This window comes from Condylura cristata, unplaced genomic scaffold (assembly GCF_000260355.1).
Source record: "Condylura cristata isolate star-nosed mole 26May11 unplaced genomic scaffold, ConCri1.0 scaffold00021, whole genome shotgun sequence".
NCBI lineage: Eukaryota > Metazoa > Chordata > Mammalia > Eulipotyphla > Talpidae > Condylura > Condylura cristata.
Window position 1 is genome coordinate 37,368,525 of NW_004567122.1, and position 19,679 is coordinate 37,388,203.

General features: G+C 54.9%; 2 protein-coding genes across 2 annotated transcripts; one reads left to right on the forward strand and one right to left on the reverse strand.

Moving 5' to 3' along the window:
- The first annotated feature begins 1,322 nt into the window (after positions 1–1,322).
- On the forward strand, positions 1,323–11,186 carry PCYOX1L (prenylcysteine oxidase 1 like). The gene is made up of 6 exons (XM_004686870.2): positions 1,323–1,447; positions 4,650–4,856; positions 6,177–6,351; positions 7,853–8,064; positions 9,717–9,857; positions 10,286–11,186. The coding sequence occupies exons 1-6, from the start codon at positions 1,363–1,365 to the stop codon at positions 10,945–10,947; spliced, it is 1,482 nt and encodes a 493-aa protein (XP_004686927.1). The 5' UTR covers positions 1,323–1,362; the 3' UTR covers positions 10,948–11,186.
- Positions 11,187–14,064: 2,878 nt separating this feature from the next.
- On the reverse strand, positions 14,065–19,408 carry IL17B (interleukin 17B). The gene is made up of 3 exons (XM_004686871.2): positions 19,305–19,408; positions 17,041–17,330; positions 14,065–14,521 (listed from the first exon to the last, which is right to left on the reverse strand). Exons 1-3 carry the CDS (start codon positions 19,323–19,325, stop codon positions 14,290–14,292), a joined length of 543 nt encoding a protein of 180 aa, XP_004686928.1. The 5' UTR covers positions 19,326–19,408; the 3' UTR covers positions 14,065–14,289.
- Between the last annotated feature and the right edge of the window lie 271 nt (positions 19,409–19,679).

A 19,679-nucleotide genomic window follows, 5' to 3' on the forward strand; every position in this document is an offset into this window, starting at 1 on the left:
AAATGTTCATTGTTGGAATCCACTCATGTAGCTCAAACTAAAGAGCCTCAGAGTGAAACTAAAGGCCCCAGTGGCACTTTTTAACTTCATAGCACCACTTCCATGGACCACTTTGGAAGCAGATTTGACAGCCTGCCTGAAACCACATGGCCCAGAGGTGAGCCCTCCGCAGATGCAGGCTGAGCACCTGCATCTGGGGAGCACACTTAAATAGCAGCCTTGCACTCACTGGCCTTAGTTTTGCACTTTAGCCACCAGAAGTATGCCCTCTTGTGTTTCTTCTTCCAGCTCTTCTAAACTTGCAAGTCAAAATTTACTATCTACATAAAAACTACAAGAATCAGATTAAGTCAGCATGTAAGACTGGCATAAAGTGAGCCATGAGTGCTTGTTTTATTTTGTGAAAATTGTTAAGTACTAAATCTTCCTAAGTCAACTTCAAGTATTTTGCATTCTGACACACTGCCCCAATTTTTTAAGATTTTGAGAAATGCATGTTTATTCACCAACCCTTTCCTAGTTGGCTGTTTTAAATTAAAACGAAGGACCCCAGTTATGTGCTGTTCTCCGACCTCTTCATTTGCTTCTCTTAGCCATAATCTTCCTTGACTGAATATGGATTTTGCCTATTTACCCCGAAACTCGTCCTCAACCTTCTTTTCTGCCAAAAGGGGAAAAAAAAGTGATTGTGTGGTCATTTTCCCTGTACAGAGTTGTGTCTTTACTCCCCTCTGAGAAAAGTGTGTGAAACTCCTCTGCCTTGAAAACCGTGCAGACTGCCATGGCGTCTGTAACAGCAGTCTGGCGAGCCGCTGGCCTCCGCAAACGCAGAGGGGAGTTAGGCTGCCAGCGCTGTCTGCGGGCTCGGTCAGCAATTTCCCTAACTTGCAGCCCAGCCAAGCGAATCCACCTCCCTCATCCCACCCCTCGAAAGGGAGGACCGGGTAACTGAATGAGCCGCGGAGGAAGGCACGCTGAAACCCTGAGGTTGAACTTGAACGAGATCTACCAAGCTTGGTTCCTCCTCCGCATCCTGCCGCGGGGTCGGGGTCCGGGTCCGGGTCCTGATACTGGGCTCTGAGCGCCCACACCTGCGCGGAGCAGAAGGCGCCAGCCAGTGAGGCGGCCGCATCCTGGGCGAGCTGGGGAGCAGCCTACGCCGGAGCGTGCCCCGAGAGGGCGGCAGCCAATGAGAGCCTCACCCCGGGGAGGGGCGGCAGCGGGCCCAATGAGAGGCTGGAAGCGCCAGGGGCGGGAGGGCTGCACGGCCAGTGGGGCGCTGGGGCGGGGCGGCGCGCCCAGCGCCCACCGCCAGCGCCGGAGCCCGGCTGGAGCCCGGCTAGAGCCCGCTCTCCGCTCGCCATGGCACGCGCCGCCCCGCTCCTCGCCGCGCTGGCCGCGCTCCTGGCCGCCGCGACCGGCGGAGACGTCCGGCCCAACAGAATCGGTGCGGGAAGGACAGAGTGGGGCGCGGAGCTGGGGAGGCTGGGAGAGAAGCGGGTTTGCCTCCGGGATCGGCCGCTTGCGGCCAGGGGCAGCTGCGCGACAGAGGGGCCCGGGAGGAGAGCTGGGGGCGAGGCCGGTGCTGTCGGGGTGGGCGGCTTGCGCTCTGGTCCAGTGCGACCCGGAACTCAAAGCGGCTGGGCAGGACTGGCCACGATGTCACAGAAGGCCCAGGGTCTCCAGCATCCGGACCCGGCTCTTTGCCAGGCGCCCTGATGTCATCCACGGGTTTGCTGAGGGTGGTCTGTGCAGCGGGCGCAGTGCCCCTCCCCTTCTGCAGGACACCGCACAAGCAGGGACTAGCGCTAGTGCCCAGGCTGAGAAAGCACCTGAATGCACGTTCTCAGGTTGCCCCATCCGCGGGCTCTGGGCGAACTTCCCAGAAGGAACATCCTAGCCCAGACCTTGGGGTGAGCAGGACCCTTGCTAAGCCCACCGGGGTGGGATTTCCCCTTTTAACAGAATTCATCGTGTTTTTTAATGCAGTATTTTATTTTGAATGTGTTCAAACACACCAAAGTTGAATGATAGAGCGATCATCGGTCTGTCCACACCCTAGTTCTTCCACTAGCAAACTGCTCCTGTACTTGCTTTATTACACTTGCCAACATCCATTCATCCAGCTCATATTTGTGCATTTCAAATTGCAGATAGCAGGACATGGCTGAATACTTTACTGTGCATGTCTCTGGCTAGCATTCCATTTTTGCTTATATTTTCCTTTTAATTGTCATTTTAACTCTGAATGACTCATGGCCTTCGTATGGAAATTCTCATCTGCAGAGATGCTACTCTTCTGGTGTGTGGGAGGAGTCCTTACTCCATGAGGTGGGCCTCTGAACACCCTAGTGGGTAGGGAAGAATGCCCTGAGGGAGCACTCAGACTTCACTGGGACCAGTGTTGCCTGAAGGCTTCCAAAACCAACCTTCCAGAAATCGGTTTGATACAGACTTTAGGGTTTTCAGAAGAAAGAGAATCCTGAATTCCCCACTAGAGTGGCCAAAGAAGGCCTGTGGAGAAGGTGGGTATGGAAGGATGGGGAAGGGTTGAGCACGGGGTGTGTGGCAATGCAGGGCACTGCCCACTGCCCCTTGGGGGAGCAGCATGATGCCCTCAGCAGAATTTCTGGACTTGCAGTTTGCTGCATGCTTCATTTCAGCTGGCCCTGCCCACCCTACCCCAGGTTTCATCCGGCCAGGACATTTGGTCAGGTCAGGCTGCTGTGGCTCTCCTGAGGCAGGAGCCTTTGCCCGCCCTCAGTGGTCTAGACTCTACCCACAGTGAGAATGAGGAGCTGCCTTACAGGAGGACTGGCCCTCAGGTGGCTGCAGAAGCGCTAGGTATACTTTGGCGTGGCACAGGGCCCTCTAAACTGGGCCCCATAATCCCACACATCTCAGTAGAGCAAGTGTTTCTGCTCACCGAGTCTGGATCAAAACCTCGTTTCCCCCAAACCCCCAATCCTCCGGTGGGGTTCATTGCTTCCCCTCAGAGCTCCCAAGAGTGCTGTTGTTGAACTGGGTCCTGGTGTGTGCCTGAGCCAGTTGTGCCTGAGTGGGTGTGCCCCATCCTGCTAGCGTTCAGGGGGAACAGAAGCCCCATTTGTTTCATCCCACGCCCCAGCACATCTTACCATGGACTAGCGTGAGTGCCAGGTAATGACTGTTCAGTGAGTTGGTTCTGTAGCCCTTGGGCAGCTTCTAGACCTTATCCTACCACTTTCTTGGGACAAAAATGGAAGGAGGGGACACTTCAATTTAAAAAGGTAAAGGGCATTCCTGGAAGTGATCTGTTCCTTCTACATGCAGCAAATGCTTAATGTGTTTATTTGGCCGCCTACCAAATGTGGGGGATTTAGCAACCTTCTATGTCTTTCAACAGACCACGTGAGTGTCTTTTGCCAGCTCTAGGCTAGGGGATGGAGAGTGCCTTGCTAGAATACGTGGGAGGGATGCCCAGCTCGTCTTAGCTACAAAGGGCAAGCCAAGCTGAAAATGACATCACGGGCCGTAGCCCTCAGCAGGGCACATGCGACAACATTTCTGATGAAGGGAGCGGCACAGGCATGAGGACAGAGTCTCATGATGCACCCAACAACTGTCAAGACAGACAGGAAGGGAGAGCCTGGCGCAGGCGGTCTGGAGATGGAGGAGTAGGAGAAGGCCCGGCCATAAAGACCTTGTATTTCTGCCTTCTTGACAGCCACTGGCAATCTTAGGGCCCAGAGTGGATCAGTAAGGACAAATCACACCAGACTTACTTTTGTCAAATATGAGGAAAACTGTCAGATACATGATCGGCAAAAATTGTGGTCGCATTAGTAGTCTTTTAGCTTCACACTGTCTGCCAATGTTCCCCGGAAGCACCTCGGAAGATTTTTATCAGTGACTCAAGTGACACACTGATGGCTTACAAGCCCAGTCTGCAAATAACAGGAAAGCAAACGGTACAGAAAAGAGGGTGCTAAGATCTCAGGAGGCCAAGTGAGAAGGGTTTGCCCTACCTGTTGTGGGCACATTCCAGGCTTGGCAGACACAGAGATGGAAATGACTGAAGTGGCTGGTGGCAGGTTGCACTAGACCAGTAGTTGGCTGACGTCTTTAGGAAAGGGCCAGAGTAAGTATTTTGGCTTTGCAGGCTGTACAAGCACTATTGCAACTATCCCTGCCTGGCATGAAGGCAGCAAACTAAGGAACGGGCGTGGTTTCTGCATTCTGATAAAACTGTATTTGCAGGGAAAGGTATTACCTAGATTGCCCCGGGAGCTGTAGTTCCCTGGTCCCACATTAGGGGGCTCCACCCAACAGAATCCACCTGGAACCACCGATTCGTAGTGAAATAAGGACAATAGAATGCAATTCAGCGCTTTGAATTTATCCTCGTTAGATGATCAGCCTGAATTTTTGAGATTCTCTCCTACCCTTGCCACCAACGTCTAGCAGATGAGGGCTGCAGTAGGCGACAGGTCTGAGGTGGTCCTTTGTTCTTTATTAATAGCGTTCGAAAGAACTAGCCGGTGGATTTCCATTTGGAAGGTAACAAGCATATGAGATGCAAGTGCTGGGAGCCTGGGCTCAGGAGCTGACTCAGCCTCTCACACATGTGTTCTGTCTCTCTCCCTGCCTACCTCCCGGTCTGCTGCCAGCGGTGGTTGGGGCTGGAATCGGGGGCTCTGCCGTGGCCCATTTTCTCCAGCAGCACTTCGGCCCCCAGGTGCAGATCGACGTATATGAGAAGGGGACAGTGGGTGGCCGCCTGGCCACCATCTCGGTCAACAAGCAGCACTACGAGAGCGGGGCCGCCTCCTTCCACTCCCTCAGCCTGCACATGCAGAACTTCGTCAAGCAGCTGGGTGAGTGCCTGTGGGGGGCTCTGTGTCCACAGTGCCACAGGGCTGGCGGCCACCAGGAGGCCCTTCCCAGATTGTCCTAAGGGACAAGGCTGGAAGGTCATAGAGCCTCATCTCCTCATTTTACAGATGGAGCAGCTGAGACCAGAGAGGGGAAGGAGCTTTCCTGAGGTTACACAATGAGTTAGTTGCAGAGCCGGGATTAGCACTCAGGTTTGACTCCCAAGCCAGTTGCTTTTCCTTTCTCTTTGCTGCCTCTTAATTTTAGTCCCAATAGCTCCACATGCTGTGTGCTTGCGAAGTCCCTGGCACGTTTGTAGGTAGTATGCAGACATTGCCTCTGGTCTTCCCCAGCAGCCTGCAAGATGGGTATTCTGTCTCCTCCTGGGGAAACTGAGGCTCAGAAAGTTTGGTCTTCTGAGGCTAGGAGCATTTGAGAGAGCAGTGGTTCAACGCCAGCAACATCTGTCAAAACCATATACATGTCTACAGTGTGACACAGACCTGGCCCTTCCTAGAAGCGCCCCCTCAGGGTATCAGCACATGGGCAGGACGGCAGACGTGCAGGCTTATTCCGACGACACCTGCCTGGGACCTGAGGGACCGGAGGTGAAGTCCATTTTAGTGTAAGTTACACAGCTCAGTGGCAGAATGAGGAACTCTGCCCAGGTGTGGAACAGCTGCCGATGCCAGTACGTCAGCAAGGTGCTGACAGTATACAGATGTGGGGCTGGGGAACAAATCACACATGTGGAGGCATTTGTGAGAACTGGCACTGGCACCAAATAGCTCTGGACGGGTACAGAAGGGGTGGACGTCACTGGCCGCCCTAGGCGAGCGGGACATTATAACGCGGCAACAGGAATCTGAGGGAAAGAAGCAGAGACCAGTGATTTGGGGCACGTCCTCTAGCGTCTACGCCTCAGTTTCCACATGTAGCTAGAGTGGTGACACCTGTCGGCCCGGACGGGGAGAGGATGAAGCCCCAAGCCCTGTGGTGCAGCTACTGGTCAGCTGTACTGAGCTGCGGCTCGGATGACCAGGTCTTCCTGCGCTGTTCTGCCTTTCCCATTGTTGGAAAACAAAATGTAAAATGGTGCGTTGTTTTTCATTTCGTCATTGAGTAGCAAAGCCAGCCGTTTCCCCAGGGCTTTTGTTCACCATAATTCAGCTGCACTGCTGAACAATCCTTAGTGTCTATATTTCCTTTAATGAACTAGTCCATTTGCCTCCTTTGCAAGGCCCTGGGCTTCAGCTGTTGGTACTGCCGGCCTCCTGGAGACCCCTTGGAAGGGGCCCTGAGGCTCCCCTTTGTCTCCTCAGGGCTGAGACACCGGCGAGAGGTGGTCGGCAGGAGCGCCATCTTTGGTGGGGAGCATTTCGTGCTGGAGGAGACCGACTGGTACCTGCTGAACCTCTTCCGTCTCTGGTGGCACTATGGCATCAGCTTCCTGAGACTGCAGATGTGGGTGGAGGAGGTCATGGAGAAGTTCATGAGGTAGGGCTGGGCAGAGCTGTGGGAAGGCCTTCCAAAGCGGGAGAGGAAAGAGGCTCTGGAGGAGCTGGCTTGACTGTATACATTGTCCAGGAGGAAAAGATGCTTGATGGGTGTGAGAACCTAGCCCTGGAGCCCCCAGTGAGAGGAATGTGCCACTGTCACGGGGGAGGGGGGGAGTCTCTGCTATGGTCTCACGAGCCTTCTCTTTCCCTCTGCTAAGTCAGTCAATTAAAGTGTGGTTTGCAAACTCGGGTACCTCCGAGGACTGGCCTGAAGTCTGAAGGAATGAAGCAGCAGGTGGGAGAAAGAGGGAGCTGTGGGTAGGGGGTACCCTGAAGAGCAAGGTGCCATCCAAAGGGGGCCATCCAACCTTGACTGTGTGGGACAGTTTACCTCAGGGGACTGACTCTTCCAGTTTCTCAGAGGAATCTGGAAATCCAGAGGTGAAACCTCCCAGTTTCCCAATAGAGGCAGTTGACTATTCTCATAAGCCACGTATGACGGGTGTGTAGGCCTCACACAGCCCTTAGACCCGTCATCTACAAATTCCACTGTCCCCTCTCCAGCTTTCCCATCCAGAACACTTTCTTCAGCACTCCTGTCCTCTTGGGGTCCCATCACCAGATATAAGGGTCCGTTGTCACGCTGCCCACTCACTCTGCACGGGCACTCCAGACCCCCCACCGCCCTCACTAGGCCCTCCTGCCCCTGGCCCCAGCACAGACACGTGGTGCCAGATACTGAGAGAGCTGCTGCTTCCTTTCTACTCTGGGCGTCTCCATTCTTCCCTCTCCTAGTGGGGTCGTCTTTATTCACGGTTTGCCAGCTTGTGGTTATGTATGTCCTTACCTCCTTCTGTTTTTCTACCTTGTCGTTTTTATCAATATCCAAGCCTACAACGTCAAGTTCTCCCTTTTGTGGGAAATGATACCTTCCTTCCAGCCCTGATTTCCTCAATGTTTCCCCACATTTCTAAGACCCCCTCCACCTGAGTGTCCCATGGGTAACCAGCCCCACGTGTTCACAGCAGCCCAAGCACAGGCAGTGTTTCAAAGCCAGTCCCTCCAGAAATCCACCCTCAAATAGTCGCAGGCAAACACCAGTCCCTGGTAGTCGGGGGGGGTGGGGGGGTACTGCAAGGGACAAGGTAAGGCGGAGAGTGAGATCCCCTTGATTCAGCCTGAGAGGGACAGTGACAATGCTGGCCTGAGCCTGCTGCCAGCAGGGGCAAGGAGATCCTGAAAGATGGCAGAAACTTGGAGTAGGGGTGGCAGCAGGCAGGCTGGGTGAGAAGAGGCCTGTGACCCCAGGCATGGAGTAGCTCAGAGGTGACATAATTATTCAGCAGTCTCCACATGAAGCCAGGTTTAGGGAGAGTCTTTGCCTCCACGTTCCCCCTCTGTATGGAGAAGAAGGCGGGCCCCCAGGGCTCTGACGCAGTAGCAGAGACTTGGCCTATGGGCCTTTCTGCACAAGGGCTCCATCCCTGCATGTCACCCAGGATCTACAAGTACCAGGCCCACGGTTACGCCTTTTCGGGCGTAGAGGAGCTGCTCTACTCGCTGGGGGAGTCTGCCTTCGTCAACATGACCCAGCGCTCCGTGGCCGAGTCCCTGCTCCAAGTGGGCGTCACGCAGCGCTTCATCGACGATGTGGTCTCCGCCGTCCTGCGCGCCAGCTACGGCCAGTCAGCAGCGATGCCTGCCTTTGCTGGTGAGCCCCCCTCCCTGCCCGCCCAGGCCCCACAGCAGACGGACCACACATGCACGCACAGTGTCCTGCTTCTTCCTGGGGCCTGAGCCCTGCGCTGCCCCAGCCCGTTTGAGTCTGGCATCCATTCCCCAGACTGGCAGGGGGTGGTCTTCATCCCACGTCACAGACGGTCAGCGTGAGGCTCAGATCTCAGCCCCGATTGTCTCTACCATTCCTCACTAGACTGGTTTCAGGAACTGCCCCTTTGGCCTCTGGGCTTCTGGGTATCCTAAACATCCCCCTAATCTTACCAGGCCAGTCGGAGCACACACACACCCCCATTCTCCAACACAAACCACAGTCGGCTCTGACTCAGTGCACCCAGGAGGATCGTGGTGTCCAGTTCCCCATGGCATGGCAGCTGTTTGGGCTTTGAAAGATGTGGCAGGATCTGGCCAGCTGGTGAGGGGTCATCTGCATGGGCCTTGCCAGCCTCCCCTCCCAGCCCCCTTGGCCGGCTCCTCCTTTTCTCCCAGGCCGTGTCCTCTACCTGATTCCCTTCTCAACTACTCGGGCTCTTGTGTGGCCTGCACCCCCCGACTCCCAGACACAACCTCCAGCCCAGACCTGTCCCCAGAACTGCAGGTTTCCATGTGCACCGCCGCTCCTGTAGCTCCCCGGGATCTCTCCCAGGCCTCTCAGACGCAGCGCGTCCCAACCTGAGCTCCCAGCCTGTCCCTCGGGCCCGCCCCTGCCATGTCCTCCCAGCGGGTAAAAAGGCCTTTCTGGTGCTCTGGTCAGACTGTGACTCAGTCTGCTCCCCACCACTGCCTCCTTCCTCCCTGGTCTGAGCCACAATGTCCCTATGCCGTCCCCTCCCAGGTCTTCCACCCCACATCAGCCAGATGAACCCCAGTCCTGTGCAAAACTCTGTCATGGCTTCCATTTTCTCTAAGTAAAATACAAAGTCCACCCAGAGGTCTAGGCCCCCCTCCACCTCCGGGCTTGTTCACCCCAATCTGTGTCTCCAGTTTCCAGGTGCTCCTACCTTGGGGCTTGTCCCTTAAAGACAGTCCCTGTAAACTGGCTCCCCATTGTCTTTGTGCTGTGTCCCAAACCTTAGAATAGTGCCTGGGCCGCTGTAGACACTCAGCTCATTGTGGAGTAAATGAATGAAAGGTTTGGCATAATAAGCACCACCCACATGCAGGGCCAGCTGTTCCACTGGCTCCTTCCCAGCCTCAGGTCCTGTCCCTTGTCCCCTCGAGAGACATGCTCACTCTTCCAGAGGGCTAACTGCCATACCTGCAGGTCCCTTGTTTCCAGCACGTGGGTGGTTTTGAGTGTGCCTGGCCTAGCACATCCGGCACCACAAGCAATTTCGGAAACTTCACCCACCACCTCCCCAGCCTTCTAGGCCACCACGCTGTGCTTTGTGTTTCTGTGCATTTGCCCACTCTGGGCTGTCTGATGCAGGGCCACACAGTCCGTGGGCTTTGCGGCTGGCTCTTGCCTGTATCCAGCATGCTTTTTCTCTGTAGCATTTTGGACTTGGCTGCACTTACCTGTGCGTGTGCTATGTCTGTGCCTGTGGTTGGGAGGAGGCTGAGCCTGGGAGGCGGCCCAGGTGGTGTTTCTGGGAGCCCACCTGCCACCCTCTCCACTTTGCCCAGGAGCCATGTCACTAGCTGGGGCCCAGGGCAGCCTGTGGTCTGTGGAAGGAGGCAACAAGCTGGTATGTTCCGGCCTGCTGAGGCTCACCAAGGCCAACGTGATCCACGCTACAGTGACTTCCGTGACCCTGCACAGTAAAGGTGAGTGACAGAGCATGGAGGTGGCCACTGCCCTCCTAAACAACACACATTTCTGCCTCTTCTGTCCCGGGTCTATCATATGTAGACACTCAATCCTAAAAATCCACTGGGAAGCCCCAGTACTGCTGAGTGGCACCAGGGGGCACTGTTGTCCCGAGTCAGAAGTCAGAGCCCTGAAGCTTCAGTCTAGCACCCACCTATCAATGATCCCTTGAGCTCAGAGCAGCTGCCTCAAGCACTCCCCAAGCTCATCCGCCACAGAGCCAGAGCTTAGGCCGGCCCCCAGCCCAGTGCCCCGCTGCGGGCACACCAGCCTGGAGAGACCGCAGGGTCACTTTGTACCCTCAGTGCTAGAACCCGGATGGGAAATTGGCAGGTGGAAGCCAAGAAATAAGCTGACTTTTGTTCTTTCTTCTTTCTCCTTCCAGAAGGGAAAGCCTTGTACCAAGTAGGGTATGAGAGTGAGAGGGGCAGCGGGTCCGACTTCTACGACATAGTGGTGATCGCAGCGCCCCTGCCCCTGCACAACGGCGGCAGCACCATCGCCTTCGAAGGCTTCGACCCGCCCATTGCTGTTGCCCAGGGCTCCTTCCAGCCCACGGTGGTCTCCTTGGTCCACGGCTACCTCAACTCCTCCTACTTCGGTTTCCCCGACCCGAAACTTTTCCCGTTTGCCAGCATCCTCACCACAGATTTCCCCAACTTCTTCTGTGCGCTGGACAACATTTGTCCCGTCAATATCTCAGGCAGCTTCCGGCGCAAACAGCCTCAGGAGGCAGCCGTCTGGCGAGTCCAATCCCCCAAGCCCCTCTCGCGGACCCAGCTGAAGACCCTCTTTCGTTCCTATTACTCAGTCCAGACGGCCGAATGGCAGGCCCACCCACTCTACGGTTCCCATGCCACCCTCCCTCGTTTCGAGCTCCATGACCAGCTCTTCTACCTCAGTGCCCTGGAGTGGGCAGCCAGCTCCGTGGAGGTGATGACCGTCGCGGCCAAGAACGTGGCCTTGCTGGCTTTCAACCGCTGGTACCAGGACCTAGACAAGATCGACCAAAAGGATCTGATACACACGGTGAAGACTGAACTGTGAGGGTTCCGGGAGGGCCTAGAATCCTCCCAAGCTCCTCAGCTCCCCTGGAAGACAGATCACCCACCGCAGTCAAGGTTGGGCAAGTCACACACAGCCCCCCCAACCTCTTACCCCTGTGTGTGGAGTGTGCTGTGTCCTCTCTCTAGGGATCAAGGTGGCAACTCTCTGCCTTTCTTAAGGAGTCTTAAGGTGGTTACTTTTTTTTAAGGTGGAGAGTAAGAGAAAGGAAGGAAACTCAAACGAGTATATTCATTTTATTTATTTTTTTTTTAAGAAGAAATAAAAATCCATCTTCTCTAGCTGTTACTGGCTTGGTTTTCTAATTAGTAGGTAGGGATAACTATGGGAGGTGACGTAAGCCATCAAATTCTGAGTCTAATGTCTTTATTTTTTTTCTTACTGTCTACTGCCAACGTGGACCTGAGATAACCTATAATGAAACATAGCCAATGGTTATATTACAAATAAATAAAGTGGAAGATCAAAAACAGAGGTAGGATTACTAGCTCCAAGCCTCTTTGCACACTGTATATTGGGAGAGATGACTGGTGGGACCAAGGAAGAAAACATTACCCAGCAGAGCTATCATTACAGCTCTGAGTTTCCTGGCAGTTCATGGAAAAAGGGAGACATCTCAGGCCATAGGAAGAGGGACTTACCCTTGGCACCTGGAACAACTGACCATTCTGTTCCTTAGGCAAGAAGACAAGTTACCAGATAGCAGAGGGCAGTTATAACTTCCGCCGAAATACTCAAACCCCAGCAGAGGAAGAACAGGGTTGGGGTGGAGTTCGTCGGAGCTTGACCTGACATAGATGCCCACCTGCTACCCAGACCTGCTAACTCCGTGTGAGACTTAGCAGGGGAGCCAGCAGGAAACTGCCAAATGACACTGATATGGAGGCTTTCACAGGACAGCCCCACAAGTCATGCCGCTAACCTGCTTGTCTTTGTAGAGATGCCCAAGGTAAGGAAATCCCCCTTCCCCAGTCTCTTGGTGAGCTCATAGACCTGGTCTGAAATCTGTAGCTTTTTAAAATTTCGTGAAGTCAGCAGGGGGCGTAAACCCTTCAAGCGGATGAAAGCCAAACCGACTAGTTGCTCTTACTCTGCCCAGGCGATGCCCAGGTGATAGAAAGAGGTACGTGCACTTGCAGAATTTGTAGCAATTGGAAGGCTGACATAGTAAGAATGATTTTGGTTGAAGGAATAGAGAGAACTCAAACTGGCATAAGCGATAAAAGGTTATATTGGTTATGAAAGTTCAGATGCAGGTCAAGATGCTGCCTTGCTGCCAGAGCACTGGAAAGGCCGCTACCCACCCATGAGGCACAGCTCTTGTCACAGAATGTAAAACTGGGCAAGACCGCTCATTTCACAGGTGAGCAAACTGAAGCCCAGAAAAAGTAGAAGGTGCCATCCAAACAACAGCATTGACTGGGCACCTCTGTGTGCCTGGTGTCTGGGGACTAGGACGTGCCCCGGCTAGATGAGGTGCAGCCCCAGCTCACCCCTCATGGCACCCAGGCACCAGGGTCTCTCACCACTGGGAGTTTGAGCAGCTCCAGCAGCTTGGTTTTACTCACACCCTCGCCCCACTAAAAGGCCTGGGCGGCCCCGGCTCTCTCATGTGTGACTTGAAGCCCTACAATCTGGAGAGCAGGCCCCATGGGGGCCCAAGAGGCGAGCCACCCCCCAGGGGGGAGAAGAGGCATCAGCGTGGGCTGGCACATGAGTCTGTTTTCCATGTGTCTGGAACCAGGCCGAAGCTTCCGGGGGTAATTTTAACCAGTATCCACTCTAGAACAATACCAAAAAAGGTAAGATACTTACCACCCCAGACAGGCACATACCTAAACATTGCCTTCTCATGAATTAGCCCCTTAAAGCATTCAGGACTAAGTCGGCTTTAAGCACTGAACTGAAAGCAGCCACGCAAAGTATTCCTACTCCGGCTGTTGGTCCTTTCCCTGAAATTAACTCTACAGTGCAGTTATCCTTGCCCTCAGAAAACAGCCTGAGCCCCTCAGCTGTCTTGGGGAAGAGGAAGTATTTTTAGATTCTAGAACAGCTGATTTAGTGTTTGCTGCAAAGGGACAGGGGAGGATTGAATTGCAAGGGGCTGGTGTGGGGGTGGGGGCTAGTCAGGAGTCACAGGGATTTTGGACAAGTGAGTCCCACTGCCTTTTAGCTCTGTGTGCCTTAACAGAAGGCAGTGGCTCTCAGTGGAGCTCCTGGGTCCCTGGGGAACACTGCATTAGAAATGAAAAACAACCATTACAGAGAAATGCAAAGTCACCCACTTGGAACCTACTGAATTGGAACCCCCTGGTGTGGGGCCCTGAAGCCTGGGCTTGGATGAGCAGTGTGGTGCTGGCTGCGGTTTGAGAATCACTGATATCTAAGAATCTCCTTGCCGTAAAGGTGGGGAGGAGAATGATCTTAGTTGATGTTCTCAACGTCGGAGTGTATCACAAAGTCAAGGACCTTGCAGCCCAGAAAAAGGCATATTTGGCATGAAAATGTCAGAGGTTTGGGTACAACAGGTTAAAAGCTCAGCACTACGAAGCTATCTATAGCCACTGCAGCATGAGTTCGATCCCCAGCCAGGGAGCTGACCCACAGGGCACAGCAGACCTCTCCTGACCAGCCTACTGCTCCCCTCAACAGTGTACTTTGTCAGTTGGCCTGTTCTGCTCCCCACTCTGTCTCTGCCTCACCCCCACCCCCTGCACCTCTGCCTATACTCCAGTTCTGTATGCATCAATAAATAAATCTTTAAAAAAGAAAATGTCAAGCCCTCCCTGGTGGTGCAGTGGGTTAAAGCACAGGACTGAGAAGCTAAAGCCACTTCAGCATGTGTTTGATCCCTGCCCCCCCCGGAGGAGATCCACATGGCACGGCAGACCTCTCCTGACCTGCCCGCTGCTCCCCTCAGCAGTGTACTTTGCCAGTCGGCCTGTTCTGCTCCCCACTCTGTCTCTGGTGAATCCTCTCACCACCCCTGCGCCTCTGGTCTGTACCCCAGTTCTGTATGCACAAATAAATAAATCTTTATAAAAAGAAAAGAAAAGAAAATGTCAAAGGTTCAATGGCCCTGGTTAGAACCCCCACTCTTTGGCTCTTTATTGGTTGGTGAATGCTCTGTGGTAGATGAATGAAATACCCTATCTCAGTGCCCGACATTTATCTGAAATCTTCCTCCCAGGAGCCGCCTCCCACTCTCGTATTGGCTTGAGAGCCGCAAGGAGCAAACCCAACATTCTGCTTTACAAAACATAGCGTTTACTTTTCATTGGCCTGACTTGGCCTGTGGGGGCAGGGGGGCCCCAGCCTGGGCCCTCAGAAGATGCAGGTACAGCCCACGGCGATGGTCTCCATGACGGCGCGCTGGCGGCAGGGCCCGGAGCGGGGCGGCAGCGGACACAGGCGGCGGCGAACGGGCACCTGGCTGAACACAGGCACGCTCACCATGCTGCGGTCCTCCTGCATGGTGAAGGGGTTGACGCAGCCCAGACACAGGCACCGAGCCTCCGGCAGGTCCGCGGGAATGCGGCTGGGGTCGTGGTTGATGCTGTGGGGAGGCAGGAGAGAGCGCTGCGCTGGAGGGCAGTGGAGAAAGGGCATGTCCGTGCCAGGCCGCACAGCCCTGCCTCTCCTAGCCCGGGCTTCACGTCACACCAAGACTGTGCAAGTGGGTCTGCTAATCCGGGGTGGCTTATCCAGCCTCCATCCTAAGGGCCCAATCCCATGAGGCAACGTTCACATCAATTAAGAGCATAAAGATAAACCACTCTGGGGGGAGGGCGGTGTGCTCCACGAGGCATGCCCGGGAACGCCCAGGGGCCCGTTGACTGATAATGAAGGACCCCAGAAGCTGGCCAGTGGGACGCCTTATTGATAAGATTGAAATCCTGACCGGAAGAGTCAGGGATGTTCTACATACCAAACTACCAGCAGATGCACAGTTCCACCTTTTGCCCAGCTTGTTCTAATTTCCCCTTTTTTTTTTAGATTTATTTATCTATTTATCCATACAGAACTGAGGTACAGGCCAGAGATGAAGAGGCTGTGAGAGGCTTCACCAGGGACAGAGTGGGGAGCAGAACAGGCAGATCAACGAAGTACACTGCTGAGGGGAGCAGCAGGCGGGTCAGGAGAGGTCTGCCGCGCCATGTGGTCACCTCCCGGGCAGGGGGGAATGGAACTCATGCGGAAGTGGCTTTAGCTTCTCAGTGCTGTGCTTTAACCACTGCACCACCAGGGAGGGCCCCTCCCTTTCTTTTTTACTTCCTCACATGATTAATGCTCTATGATTAGTCTACCCATAAAAAGTCCAGGTCTTGCTCTTCAGCAGCGTCCTGCATTATGTAGCCTGCTCTATGACTCCTGTTTCTTTGTCAGTGTGGTGTTACCCCATGCAACATGTGCTGGGCTGCAGGAAGGGCCCAGCTGGCAACAACGTGTTCCAAGTGAGGAAGCCAAAGATGCTGGAAGTCAAGATTCGGCCCAAGGTTCTCTATCGCCCAGTTTCCTGCTCTCACCCAGCATGACTGCCATAGAGGGCAGAACTGTGCTATGGGGTCACGACTGAAGCCTAAGGCCTCCACCCGACCTCCTCCCACACACCCTACCCCCACCCCCATTTATATCCTTAGGAATAAACTTAACCCATGGGAAATAACAGGTGAGCACGCTAATGCCAGTGTCTTCTGGAAGAAGAGTTGGGAAGCCCTGAGATCTGTTCTGACTCCGTTTCTAGTCATTCAACAAATGTTTTCCACACAGCCACGAGGGAGGGAGTCTGCCCTGGACCTTGAACGGTGACTGATGCAGCACACCAGTCTCCACCACACGCCCAGGGCACAGGGCTGGCTTTGTGAGCCCTACTTCCTGTGCCCCGCCCCCTCATCTGCTGAAGGAGGAATGGCCTCGCCCTGGGCTCTCCAGGCCTGCAGGGTCTGATCCCTGCCCAGGTTTCCTGAGCAGGGCCTGTATTTTGGGGAGCTCCCCACAGCCCGGGAAGTCCAGATGGCAGTGAAGTGAGAAGCCCAAATTCAGACTGCACAGACCCTTCCATTCCATTCCAGACACACCCCCACCAGCCAGCTCCTTACAGTTAAATTCATCCAAAACTAGCCCCTCGGTCTCCATGGCCAAATGGCAAGGGTTCAGTCCCTATGTGAAACTGGTGGCCGCCATGTTGGATGTGACACCATCATAAAAAGCTCAGTTGAACAGGGCTAAACTTATTTGTCCTGGTTGTAAGTAAGACTCCCTCCCTGGTGGGTGTGTGAAAAATATGTGTTGAGTGACTAGAAATGGAGTCAGAACAGACCTCAGGGCTTCCCGACTCTTCTTCAGAAGACACCGGCATTAGCGTGCTCACCTGTTATTTGCCATGGGTTAAGTTTCCTAAGGATATAAATGGGGGTGGGGGTAGGGTGTGTGGGAGAAGGTAGAGCTGGAGGGGCCGGTGCCTTAGTCTTTTGTCGTGATCCCACAACACAGTTCTGCCCTCAACCCGTGGCCACACACACTTGTCCTCTTCTGTGTGCCAGCTGCTGTGCTAGGAAGTGGAGTCCTAGCAAAGGGACACCCCACTGTCACCCCTGGAGATTTTGGTTGGATGCAGCATGAGAATCCTACAATGATTCTGATGTAGCCAAGCAGGAGGTCCCACCAGGGGTGAGAGATGGATGTGCTCCAGAAAGGGCCATGACTGAGAGAGAGGTGTGTGCCAGGCTCCAAGCTGGAGGAAGCCTGGGCCCGAGGGCACACCAGCAGAAACTTGGATAATAGCAGTGGCTATGCTCATGGATCCCTCATGGATCCCTCATGGATCCATGGATCCCTCATTTAATAACATCCTGGGGAGTGGATGCTACTGCTACCGCCATTCACAATTGAAGAAACTGAGGCTTGGAGAGGCAAAGTGACTTGTCCAAATCCAGGCAACCAGGAGAGGATGAACCAGGATTCAAACCCAAGTGCTCACTCCCCAAAGGCCAAGGCTTAACAGTTACAATGATAGGGACGGTGTGTCAGCCACCCCCTCCCCGCCAACATGCAGCTTGCCCAAGCACAGCCTACCTGTAGCCCCAGGGAGACAGGCTCCTCTTGTTTGACAGCCACAGCTGCAAGTTGACCTCACACTTCTTCCTGGTCGGCTCTGTGCTGTTCCTCAGCTGGGCCACCATCTCCCCAAGATTCCGCTCATATTCCTCCATGCGGGCATATGGCTTCACCCGTGACACCAGGTCGAGAGGCATCTGGTGAGGCCCGGGGGCCAGTGTCCCAGGCCGTCCTTGCCCCTTTCTCTTGCCTTTGGGGCTCTTGGGCTGGCCCAGCCCCAGGAAGATGGAGATGGTGAGAAGGAACAGCTGAGGATGGAGGCCACAGGTCAAACGTGAGAGGGCCAGGGTTCTCTCTGGGCCAAGACTTAGGGCCCAGGGAGGAGAGAGGGAAGAGGAAATGCCTCCATGGGGCGTCCCCTCTGTCACCCCTGACCTGACCTGGTATCACCAGGCCACGACATACCACACACATACATGTATGGGCCCCCATATGTACCGCACTCATCATGAAGTGTTGTCTCTTGCGCCTCTTAAAAATTTCCCCAACCATCCACTTCTACCTGTACCACCATCCTCACTTTCTTGGACAGCTCAGGTCTCCTACCTGATCTCCCCCAGTTCCCTTGACTCCTTCCAATCAGCTAGTCACTTGATAAGCAAATTTGACAGCTACCTTCCTGCGTCTCAGCTTGGCCCTAATCACTCCTGACTTGCACTTCAGCCTCTGGCCTATCTCCTCCTCTCCCCATGCTTCTTCCTGCCATAGGGACTTTGCACAGACTGCTGCCTGCACAATCCTGCCTCCCTGGATCCCCTAAATGCCTCTGGTCCCTCGGGCCACCTCCCAGTGTCACTACCCAGGAACTTCTGGGCCTCACACCATCCCACGTATGACTGCAGGCTCAGTTTGTATGGGTAGGTCACTACGCTCTGATCCCTGCTAAGCAGACTCGTGAGGACAGGCATCAGCACCTCACCCTGGCCTCCTCCCCTGTGTGCAGGTGCCTGGTGCTGAGCTAGTCACCAAACACTGGTCGAGTGGCCAATTAGCGGCACTGCCCCCACCCTTCTCCAGCCTGCGGTCGAGAGGGAGAGCAGACAGTGAACACGACAACAAATCAGCTCACTCAAAACAAGGCCAACAACAGACTGTGCAGGGCGTGGTTGAGAAGATCAGGCCACCCCAGGGGAAGGAGACATGTCAGGTGAGTTTGAAGGCTAGAAGGAGCCAGAAGGAGTCTAAAAGCCTAACTGGTAGCTGAAACAGTGTGAGGGGAGGTTCAGCTGTGCTGAAAGGAGACAGTGAAGCTGGACTTGAGTGGGCAGGAGGAAAGGCAGGGCCGAGACTGGGGAGATGAGCAGGATCCCTGCTAGATTCCATCTCTGTGACACCTGCACCCCCCCCACCCCCGCTCCACACCCCAACCCCAGTCCATTCCTCCCCTCTCCTAGCCACCCTCACCTACCACCGTCAGTTTCTCCTCCCCTCAACTCCATAACCCAGAACCAGAAGCAATGGGCCTGGGGAGCCAGCAGAATCCACACTGTGTGAGGCCCAGGGCTGACCAGAAGGGAGAAATCTTCAGAGGTAGTTTCATCTCTTCCCAGAGTCTACCCAAGCTCCTACCTGCCCTGTTCCCTCATCCCACAGCCTGCTTGGCCTGTGCCTGATTTTTCCAGACTACGCAGCAAGTCTTGACCCTTGAAAACAAGTTTCAGCGTAACCCCTCTTGGCAGGGCCATTTGCTGGCACAAAATTCACAAGCTATTCAAGTCGCTAAAGTTTTCCTTTTTGGTCCAACATTCTGCTTCAGAAATTATTCCCCCTAACAAAAGGCCTTCTCATCTGAGCGTCTCACGTAGCATTCTTAAACTCAGGTTCCCCTCATAGAGAAATCCAAGAACTCCTTTCAAAGTCCCCCGCCCCCACTTCCAAGATGAGAAACAGAAGGACTTGCCCAAGGTCACAAGGCCTGGATCGCAGGGCCCAGGGATGCTTTGGAAAAACCCCGAGAAGTGAGTTTGCCAGGATCTCCCCAGATGCCTCTGGCCTGAAAGGGCTCCAGTGTCGAGGGCCGACTGGGCCCAGCCTGAGCTGTGACCCTGCCTGCAGCCTCTGAGACCCGGCTGTTTCGTCCCCCTGCTGGGGAGGAGGACGGAGGGAGAACTCACTCTGCAGACTCCAAGCCAAACAGAGGCAGCCATGAATCAATAGGAAAGAAGTCCCGGACACTCAGGCCCTAAAAGGGGGTGGGCTGGGGGTGGGGGATCACCACGTACCAGGCTGTGTGGCCAGTCCATCCCGAGAGCAGGGCAGCCGGCCTGCAGCTGCCACCCGCCTGGAACCCCAGAGGCCTCCGCCAAGAGAATGGCAGCGACAGGATGGAGCGAAGCAATTATAGCTCGTCAAGGGGCTGCTGGGGGAGTGGGTGGGTGGGCTCGTCATCAGCTGGAGGCTTGGGCCCCCAGCTGGCTGGGCCTGGCGCACAGGCAGGCGGCGAGGACCGTGGGGGCAGGCCAGGAGCGGGCCAGGGCAGGCCAGGGCACAGTCCAGACACAGTCCAGACGCGGGCCAGGCGTGGGCCAGGGCAGGCCAGGAGCGGGCCAAGGTGCCCAGGGGCTGTTGACTGAGGGACAATGCCCTGTGTGTCTGGT

Bases quoted from the DNA above. Each gene is read 5' to 3' on its own strand.
- IL17B (XM_004686871.2), bottom strand. From the start codon at position 19,325: ATGGACTGGCCACACAGCCTG. The intron at 17,331-19,304 runs GTACGTGGTGAT...CTCCATCCTCAG, and splicing joins TGGACTGGCCACACAGCCTG to CTGTTCCTTCTCACCATCTC. The intron at 14,522-17,040 runs GTAGGCTGTGCT...GCCTCCCCACAG, and splicing joins CTGTCTCCCTGGGGCTACAG to CATCAACCACGACCCCAGCC.
- PCYOX1L (XM_004686870.2), top strand. From the start codon at position 1,363: ATGGCACGCGCCGCCCCGCTCCTCGCCGCGCTGGCCGCGCTCCTGGCC. The intron at 6,352-7,852 runs GTAGGGCTGGGC...CATGTCACCCAG, and splicing joins GTCATGGAGAAGTTCATGAG to GATCTACAAGTACCAGGCCC. The intron at 8,065-9,716 runs GTGAGCCCCCCT...CACTTTGCCCAG, and splicing joins AGCGATGCCTGCCTTTGCTG to GAGCCATGTCACTAGCTGGG.